Here is a 9,731-nt window from a genome sequence, read left to right as displayed (position 1 = left end):
TACTTCCGAGTCTTGAGAATAATGTACTATTTCTCAAAATTGGACGGCAAAGTCGACTTTGCCGTCTAAAAAATAGGTCGCGAAGCGCATAGTTTATGGTCAGTCAAAAATTAAAAAGTTAAAAACATTGCAGTCTCGATTTTGGGACTGCAATGTTGCATACAAATTCCATTATTTGTCGCATAGAGGTACAATAATATAGAGAAGACACAGGGGAGGGGCCAAATGACTAGACATGCGCGAAACAGTGCTTCGAAAAGTGATGCTATATCACATCACTTTTCCGAACACGTAATGGTACACTGAGATATCACATCACTCATCACTCGAAACATGACCCGACCGTGAAACAGCGCTCGGGCGCGCGCGAGACGGCCACTTTACAGCTATCTCTTACATTACGCAGCGCATCTACAGCACTCTAGTGATTCTAGGGCGTCTCGGATCCGTATCGGCGATCGATCTATTTATTACGCGTTGCGTTTTGTCACCTTTATGTGAAAATTTTTTTGTTAGTTCTTATAAATTATAAAATAATGTAATTATGTAATATGTATGTAAGTTTCGGAGGTAGATAATTGCCTATGGAGCTTCCCGATATGGCGAGTATTCTATAACAATGCGTACATTTTGCTCGCTTTGGTAATGTCTCCGTAAAGTGGTTCGTTTATAGCCATTTTTTTTAATAGGTCAATCAAGTTAAAGTCACCAATAGTCCCTAAAAAAGCGATTACTCACCAGCACTAATACATTATCTTATCAGAATATTGCCATAACGAAACTATTATTTACACCTTTCACAATTTAATTTAAATATATTTGCAATTTAGTTCACTCAGTCTTTATAAACAACTCGAATTTCTACAGTCAGTCTCGATATGCACTAATTCACAATTAAATTAAAGGATAAACAAGTATTAACTCGTACTTAGTTTGCCGCGAACCGCGAAAGTCAAGCAAACTATCAAACATTTCACAACAATAATAATAAACGGTTTTCTTTTCGTCAAATTCAAAATCGCAAATAAATTACTCCATTTGACCGCGTCCTTCTTGTATTATAAGAAAACATTTTAAGCTCTACGCGGACGCATTAGAGTTTTAAATCTATTGCAGAAAATCATATTCGTAAAAATATTAGTGAGTGACAACTTAAACCTCGGCGATCGGCCGAGCGGACCTATCCGAATGGTTCCGAAGATAGCCGAAAGCATCGCAGAGCGAGAGCGAGCGAGCACTGAGTGCGAGTGCGAGCGAGATAACAAAGCAATGATGGCATGGCATGGCGAACAAACATGACACTATCACAAGTGACATTACACATTACGCGCTCCGTGTGTAGACTTGAACTGACCGTTCATATCGGCGAGTCAATGTATTTGGAATTGAATCCATTTCGCGCGCTTCGGCCGGTCGTTGGCGCTCGGGCGCTCGGTGCGGCTCGCGTGATGTGTAATGTTTGAAGTACTGGTTGATTTCGCGGAGAGATACGTAATGCCATATTACGTGTTCGAGAGATATCTCATTTGTGATATTACGAGCATTACTTACACATGTCTACAAATGACCGAACGAGATACACTTATAGAACTTTCAGTAGGAGTAGCAGAGAAAGCGGTACTATTGCTTGTCCTTGTCACAGTCTCACTTTTTGTTTGTTCCCCACCTTTTTGTTAGTATGGGCTATGGTGGGCAACAAATAACCCGACCGAATTACGAAGATTGTTATTGGTATATTGTCAGGAATGTCAAAACGTGTTTTTAATATTGTCGCATTGCGTATGTTTTGTCCCTCACGGAGGCACGCGCACACCACTTCTATAGGATGCTACTTCTATGATTTGTCGAGTTCCAAACTTTTTAAAAGTTGAAATGACCATATCAAACAAGGCCCCTACGATACCCCTACGTTTATTGTTCTATTTGACGGCGCAGCAACTAGTAACATTTCTCTCTCCTCGCTCTTTTAAAATGCCATTTGTCAAAAAAGGACAACCATACTGCTGACAAGGTGAACTTCAAATCAAGTGTTGCCTTTTTTGATGCATCCAGGCTGTGTATGTGTGCGTAAAAACATGTATGTGTGCTCTTTTAGGGATGTAAAAAGTCGATTTTAATCATGTTATATATCGATAAACGCTACACAGCGGAACGAAATAGCTATTAATTGAAGCTTCAATATCTTCGTTAAACATATACATAATTGAAATGCTAATGAATAATAAATATATTAGAATATAATAAAATATTTCAATTATTGCGGAACACATATCTTAGTAGGTATTTATGTATTTTAATTAAATATCTGAACTTGCCCTTGGTTCCCTGCTGGGGCGTGACGATAAAATTGTGATCTGATAACCACAATAAAGAATAAAAGTGTTTTTGAACATTTTAGATATCGTCAAACCTTTGAAGTAACATTCAAATTGTAAGAAATGTCGATAGTTTATCGATATGACTTTATCGACATGGCTACAGCAAGGTGGTGTTAAATTGTTAATCGTACACTAAACAAAAGTGGCAACAGTGACAGCTCGCTGAGACACCGTCTTTATATATTATAAGTCTATGATATCAAATGAAGGCACAGGCCCATTAAACAGCCAAACAGATGATTAGTACTGCGACTATTTAGCTGTCTCAAATAGGTTGGCGTATTTTTGGCAGAAAAATATACTTCTATTTTTTTATAAAAAAAATAAAAAGGCGGCAAGGGCTTTTTTCTGTGAAAATATATACGTCAGAACGTTGCTTTTGTAAAATATTTCTATGATATTTATATTTCTTGCACCATTTTTGAGAAAAGCACTATATATGACTCGGCTGGAAGGCTACTTGCTGGCTTCGGATTCAATAAAACGGACTCCCAAGGTCGTCCGTTTAAAACGAATCCTCAGCCTGCAAGCAGCTACTTCCGAGCCTCGACAATAATGTACTATTGTTGCATAAAAAGAGATAAGTTTTAATTCTTAACTTATTTGGTACTAATAGTACGTAAGTACTTAATAAAATAATTAAAAAAATCGTTGTCAACGTATTTTTGGGCCACTCTGTACTACATTTCTTTTCAACTGGTTTTTTAAAACAGACTACAAACTACTAAATATAGGTAGTTTACACTCGTGGACACATTTAGAGGAACGCAAAAATAAAAAAACCGGGCAAGTGCGAGTCGGACTCGCGCACGAAGGGTTCCGTACCATAAAGCAAAAAAAAAACGGGAAAAAATGCAAAAAGAAAACGGTCACCCATCCAAGTACTGACCACGCCCGACGTTGCTTAACTTTGGTCAAAAATCACGTTTGCTGTATGGGAGCCCCACTTAAATCTTTATTTTATTCTGATTTTAGTATTTGTTGTTATAGCGGCAACAGAAATACATCATCTGTGAAAATTTCAACTGTCTAGCTATCACGGTTCGTGAGATACAGCCTGGTGACAGACAGACGGACGGACGGACGGACAGCGAAGTCTTAGTAATAGGGTCCGAAGTCTTAGTTTTACCCTTTAGGTACGGAACCCTAAAAAGTTTAGGTAATTACTAATTTTGAAATTAGGTACTTAAGCTACTGTAATCCGGTAATTAAACTTTTTTTCTGCTTTCCTCTAAATTTGTCCATGAGTACGTACTACTCGTAGTTTCTCTAAATTTTTCTAATAACTCGTAGGAAAAATATAGGTACTTCAACAACAACTCGGATTATATACGCATTTAGCACCAAATGAAGGTATTAAAATATTTAAAATGATTTCCAGATTTCTAGGAATGAATTCCTCAAAACGCTTTTTTTTATCTAATTTAACTGGCATAAGTAATTAGTCAGTTCAGTACAGTAACATACAGTAACTATTCAAGTCTCGTACCTTACCTAGACCACTAAGTAAACAATATTACTACAATTGAAATAAATAAGTGGTCGATTGTTAAAACAAAACAAGGTCTATTTTTTAACCAGAAATTTCACTTTTAACAGCTTACCTATATATTAAAAGGTTATTTCGTATATTTCTTACATTACATGTTTATACTGTACATAATGTTTTTTTTTTTTTTTTCATCATAGTATTAAAATGACAAGTACTAGAGTATTTCACTGGGGTAGAAGTTCACATTTCTATAATACCTTTAGGAATATTTCAAAGGGTTGTAAATTATGATACCCAATATCACCGGCGAAACGAAAACGGCGAAGTTCGCTGATTCAGTCAGCTACTTATTCAGAATGGGAGAGGATCGGGCTGTCAAGAGGGCATTCTTGGGACGACCGAGTGGTAGCCGTCTGGTGGGTCGACCCAGCCGGCCTAGCCAAGGTTACAATCGCTATCGCTTCGACAACGAAACGCGTGTCTCTCTATCACTCTTCCATATTAGTGCGACAGTGACAGTTGCGTTTCGATCGCTACGGAGCGTAAGCGATTGGCATTTTGGCTACGCGGCCAGATGTGGTTGGGAAGACATTGTGACGGCGGACTTCAGCTTCGCAGGAAGTTGCGCAGGATCGGGACAGGTGGCACGCTCAAAATCAAAACTCAAACTCAAAATATACTTTATTCATGTAGGCCTAGCAACAAGCTCTTATGAATCGTAATTAATCTTAATCTAATTATCAGAGCAATTTATTGATGTTATCTAATATTAGTCCATAATAACATTGGATTATTATACAGATCAAATTTAACACTAAGAATTAACACGCTCTTGTTTCGGAGGCTAAGATTGTCTTTGTATCACTGAGCCAAGGTAGAGTTAGTTAATTAGTAGTATTAAGGTAAAAGAAGGAGGTTCTTTACAAAATAAATCTATATAAATTGTTCTTGATTTTTAATACATTTCTATCAATTATTTTATCACTGGTGCTGAAGTGATTGGCGTCACTAATGTATTATGTAATTTTTAGTTTAAGCCTTCTTTTATATAGGTACCTATGTTCTTGCTATGTTCCCTACTGAGGGTATTATATGTCTTTCTAACAAACCGACAGAGGGAAAGAGAAAGACAAACTTAAAGAGTTTCTCACTAACCTAACATTTAAATAAATAAAAAAAAATTATAACAGTGTACAAACATTTATTCATTTGATAACAAACCTTTTAGATAGAATAACATAAAATCAGGGAAAATGTCAGGTACAGATTTAAAATAATTTAACCACCAATAGACAGTGCGACGGCGTTACCGCTGTGGCTCTTGGCATTGCTCAGGGCATAGCTGCTTTTCCCACAAGTGCTGCATCCCTCAGCTGTCTGAAGACCCTGGGAAGCCAGGTTCAATGCCCCGTTTAAGGCCGATTGACCCTCGCCGAAACCGTTCGAACCAGATGCACCATGGGACCCACCGGCCTGCCCCGAGGCACTCCCAGAACCGTATCCTTCTTTTTGCCAGCTAGATTGCACTTGTTGCTGATTTCCTGTGTACTCGACGTCATGCTTAGCACCACCCTGACCAGAGGATGCACTGCTCTGGGCGTTAGAACTAGATCCAGAGACGTAGTTTGATGATTGTTGCTGTCCGTTGCCTGAGTACTGCCCCTGATGTTGTTGATGACCATTTCCAGAGAAACCTTGGTCTAGATTGGCATGCTGTTGCTGGCCGTTGCCTGAGAGCCCTTGTCCTTGGCTTGAGAACGAGTTACTCTGTGATTGGCTATCTTCGTTTCCATGGAAACCATTACCTGATTGTTGCTGCTCGTTTCCAGATAACCCTTGGCTTGCAGCGCCTGAACTGGCGTAAGATCCGCTTTGCCCGTTAGATTGCGAGCCTTGTCCGCCAATATCTCCCCTCTGTCCAGCGAAGTTAGATCCTCCATTTCCATCGGATTTGCTTCCACCTTGGTAAGAGTAATGAGATTCTTTGTAATGACCAGACTGGAAATCATTTCCTCCGTTGAAGACGTTAGTTTGAGCTTGGCCATTGCCAGAGGATCCTCCAAAACCACCTTTAACTCCTGCTCCAGATCCGTAGCCACCTGCAGCTCCTGCAGTTGCTCCTGCATTAGCAGCTGCATTTGCTCCTGTGTTTGCTGCTGAATTTGCTGAAGCAATCGAAACAGCCTGACCGCCAGCATCGGCACCAAGATCAGCTGAAGCTGCCGCTCCGCTGAAAACTCCTTGCCCACCATCAGATCCACGGGCATAGCCGCTCCAGTTTTGCGTGTGGAACCTTGGTGGTGGTGGCGGCGGCCAGAACGGTGGGGGTGGAGGACCGTGATGTCGGTCGCATTCGTCACATGGAGAACGCGCTACCCTTTTGAGCAGTGTATCTGAAAATAAAATAAACAACAGAAATTAATTTTAAAAGAGCACGAAAAGATGTTGATGGTCTGCTTTGTGGTAATAAAATGTAAACTTCTCCACAAAATTTATATCAGAATGTAGAGGCGGGCAGATATTTTGCGGTAAAAGGCTTTTTATTGCTTTTACGAATTTCGTACTACTTAAGATAAAGCTTAGAGACCACAGAAACGGACTTGAAGTAAAAAAAATTAAATATAAACAGGTACTCGAAAAGGAAACTTAATAGAGTTTTATTTTTGTAAGGGCAGTTAAATAAGCGTGGTAATAATCAACCCCGCACAATTGTAAGACAAAATTGTTTGACAATTACCTTCGGTGTTCAGTACGGCGCTTTGGACCGCCAAAGCGGAGAGAGCTAAAAACACAACACAAGACTTTGCCATGTTCAGACCCAGAACTGTTCTGAAGCATCGAGCTATCAGCCTCCCAATATATACTAGAATATGTAACCAATGAAAAACAGTTTCAAAGAATGGTACGATCGGCTACTACTCGTATATAAGCTAATCAGTAATGTCAATATTGGGCTAGTCACAATTATATCAGGAAATTCACACGGTGGTCATACTTTTAGTGCATTTATAGAAAAGTCTGATAGATGAGATGATGTCATATTTGTGGGGGTTTACCTACGTCGGGGGATTTTGGGGATTTGAATCTTGTCGCGCTTATTATGAATCTCATGAAGATTGTAAATAAATTAAAAATAACGTTTCCATCTGAAGGTGTGCATAAAACATTTCCACCACTCAGTATTTAAATGCTTAAGATGTGACTAAGGTATAACAAACTAATTTTCGCTGGAAATAGGTACATGGGGGTTAAGTTGCTAGCTAGGTAAGGTCTTCTATCATTGGCCTTTATTTGTCCCCATAGAAAGCGACGCCATGTCTAACACTGATCAAACATACTTTTTTTATATTTAATTTATAAAAATCTGTAGACGCTTCCCTGATCACTTGTCAATAAAACATTAAAAAACCTTGTAAGGTAGGTAAGGTAAGGTAGTACTAGTGCTCTATAAGCTAATACCCAATAGATAACACCTTGCTGTCACCTCTTTTAACAATGACTTAAGTTTCAAGATGACATGTACCTACTGGGACCGCGTCGAGCACCAGGCCAATAGGTTTCTCGAGTAACTACAAATTCAGCATTTCCGGCTACCCTGCTAATAGAATTAGGTGAAATTTGGTATGACGATAGATTGAGGTCCGAGGAAGGACTTTCCATGCAGATGAAGTCTTTGTGCGGGTTGAATATTCCTTAATCTACTCGGTTCGACTCTTTCCTGGAGCCTAAACGGAGCTACCGCGAAAACTGAAATTCGCAAATTGCGGGGATCTTTCTCGTTTACTCCAATGAAGACGTGTTACAGATTCATAGGTTTTAATACGACTTGGTAATTGGCGCGCATCTCGTGCACGATCATTTCACATTCACCATTCAGCATGAATTATTTTCAAGGTAATCTGTCTCCCGGTTCACGTTCGAAGTTTGATTTGGTTTCGTTTCTCCTGAGAGCGTTTTCACATTAGGATCCTACATCCGATATCGGATCGGACTATATGAAAATGCTCTAAGGAGTACCTCGCGTTCCTAAGAAAAAGAGACGATCTTGACAGACAACAAAGTGATCCTATAATAAAAGGGTTTCCTTTTTGCTGGGGTACGGAACCCTAAAAAGGATGTTAGGTGCCTATGTATTTTGATGTGACATAACGTCCTTCTATTCCAGTTCTGATAAAGGGAACCATTAGCAACTCCTCAAATCTTATATTAGACTTAGATTAGTCTTAGCGCCTTTTGTATTTAAATTAGCAAATCATTTGCATCACAAAAGTTTCAGATGAATTTTGATGAAGAATTCTCATGAACATGAAGAAGCTTCTCAACGACACATATTTTTTTGCTCAAAATCTGTTCCACATATCATTCCACTGACCCGAGTTTAAGCGGTTATACCGTTAAACCAGTGTCAAATTGTACTAGTAACCATGGTAACTCCAGGTTTAATCGGTTTAACCCCGGGATGCCCCGGGTTAGTGGAATAGTGCAAGTGGCGCTAAACGAAACTTTATGAAGGAAGGATGTAGTAGGTATCGTAGTTGTGCGGCCTAGGTTTGTCATGAGAAATCCTTTCTTTCCTTTATTTATTTTCTTTTTTTGGTCTTTCTTTTCATTGAAATCGGTTTTATCTTTTATATATTTAAACACCAACTATTAGCTTATGCACGCGGCGATGTCGTTACGGGCTCGCGGCGAAATCGTTGCGCGCTCGCAGCGAACTCGCTGCCCGCTTGCCTCGCTCGCAAATTATCGCTGGTGTGGCCGCGCTCTTTGTGGTAACCGCTCTCCCTCCTTCCTCCCATGTTAGTATGTCTGTGCTCATTTCACTCTCATTCAATTTCACCACCTTAGTGAATGTTTCCCGGAATAAAAATGTCCCGTATCATAATCTACTTACCTACCGTAAAATGGGGTGAGTAGGGTCAAAACTCAAATTCAAACCTCGATAATATTTTATTTTTTCATATGAAAACTGAATGGTGTATATGTATATAATAAGTGTTCCGGACGTTTGTATTTTAGTTTTTATTTTATTTTGGGTACTTCCATTTCATAACTTTGACGATAAAGAGGAAATCCACCTCACCCCGTACTGCCTCGTATTTGGGGTGAGAGGGGTTTTCATACAAAGGTGATTTTGGAAGATTATTGGATCGATGCGTATTACTATAGCTCCATTTTAAATTGGAATACATTATTTTTGTAGCAGAAGCCTTAAAATCCCTTCACACCCCCCTCTCAAACCTTCTCTCCCCATTCATAGCCCACCCAGCCCCGCGAAACCTACTCACCCCGTTTTACGGTATCTATCATATGCCACACTTCAGCCAAATCTGTTCCTGATCTTTGCGTCATTGAGGTATGCATGCAACAAACGTTCAAATTAGTATTCCATTGAAGTTTCGGTTTCGGCATAAAAATCGTATTTCGGCTGCTAAGGTGAGAAGTTGTAGGAGACCAAAGTGATAACTTTCTTGTATCTTCTGAGTCTCTCGCTATTCAAACATGCCAGAAATAACTCGTCGGGTGACAAGCAAAAGTCACTAACTAACACCATTGAAATTATTGGACAATAAACCGTGTTATAAGTGTAATAAAGTGCATTGTTACTTTGATTTTTTGATGACTTACTTAGTGACTTTTGCTTGTCACCCGACGAACTATTCTTTCTTGTTGCACAAGTAACTTTACCTACCTATTGTGTTTATTATATAATTAATTTTATTTAGGTATAGAGTCAACAACAGAGCTATGAATACAGGCAAGTGTCAAAAATATGTATACAGTACTTTATTGCCTGTACATTAAGGTCGTGTATACATATTTTTGGCACTTTGCCTGTATTCATAGCTCTGTTGTTGACT

At 39.2% G+C, this 9,731-nt stretch overlaps 1 protein-coding gene across 1 annotated transcript; it reads right to left on the bottom strand.

Moving 5' to 3' along the window:
* Window positions 1-5,105: 5,105 nt before the first annotated feature.
* LOC134680497 (filaggrin-2-like) lies at window positions 5,106-6,714 on the bottom strand. The gene is made up of 2 exons (XM_063539623.1): window positions 6,608-6,714; window positions 5,106-6,263 (listed from the first exon to the last, which is right to left on the bottom strand). Exons 1-2 carry the CDS (start codon window positions 6,678-6,680, stop codon window positions 5,149-5,151), a joined length of 1,188 nt encoding a protein of 395 aa, XP_063395693.1. The 5' UTR covers window positions 6,681-6,714; the 3' UTR covers window positions 5,106-5,148.
* Window positions 6,715-9,731: the final 3,017 nt, after the last annotated feature.

The sequence above is a fragment of the Cydia fagiglandana genome, chromosome 3, assembly GCF_963556715.1.
Source record: "Cydia fagiglandana chromosome 3, ilCydFagi1.1, whole genome shotgun sequence".
Classification (NCBI taxonomy): Eukaryota; Metazoa; Arthropoda; class Insecta; order Lepidoptera; family Tortricidae; genus Cydia; species Cydia fagiglandana.
Note: the sequence above shows the minus strand (reverse complement) of the source record. Positions and strands in the feature narration are given on the sequence as shown.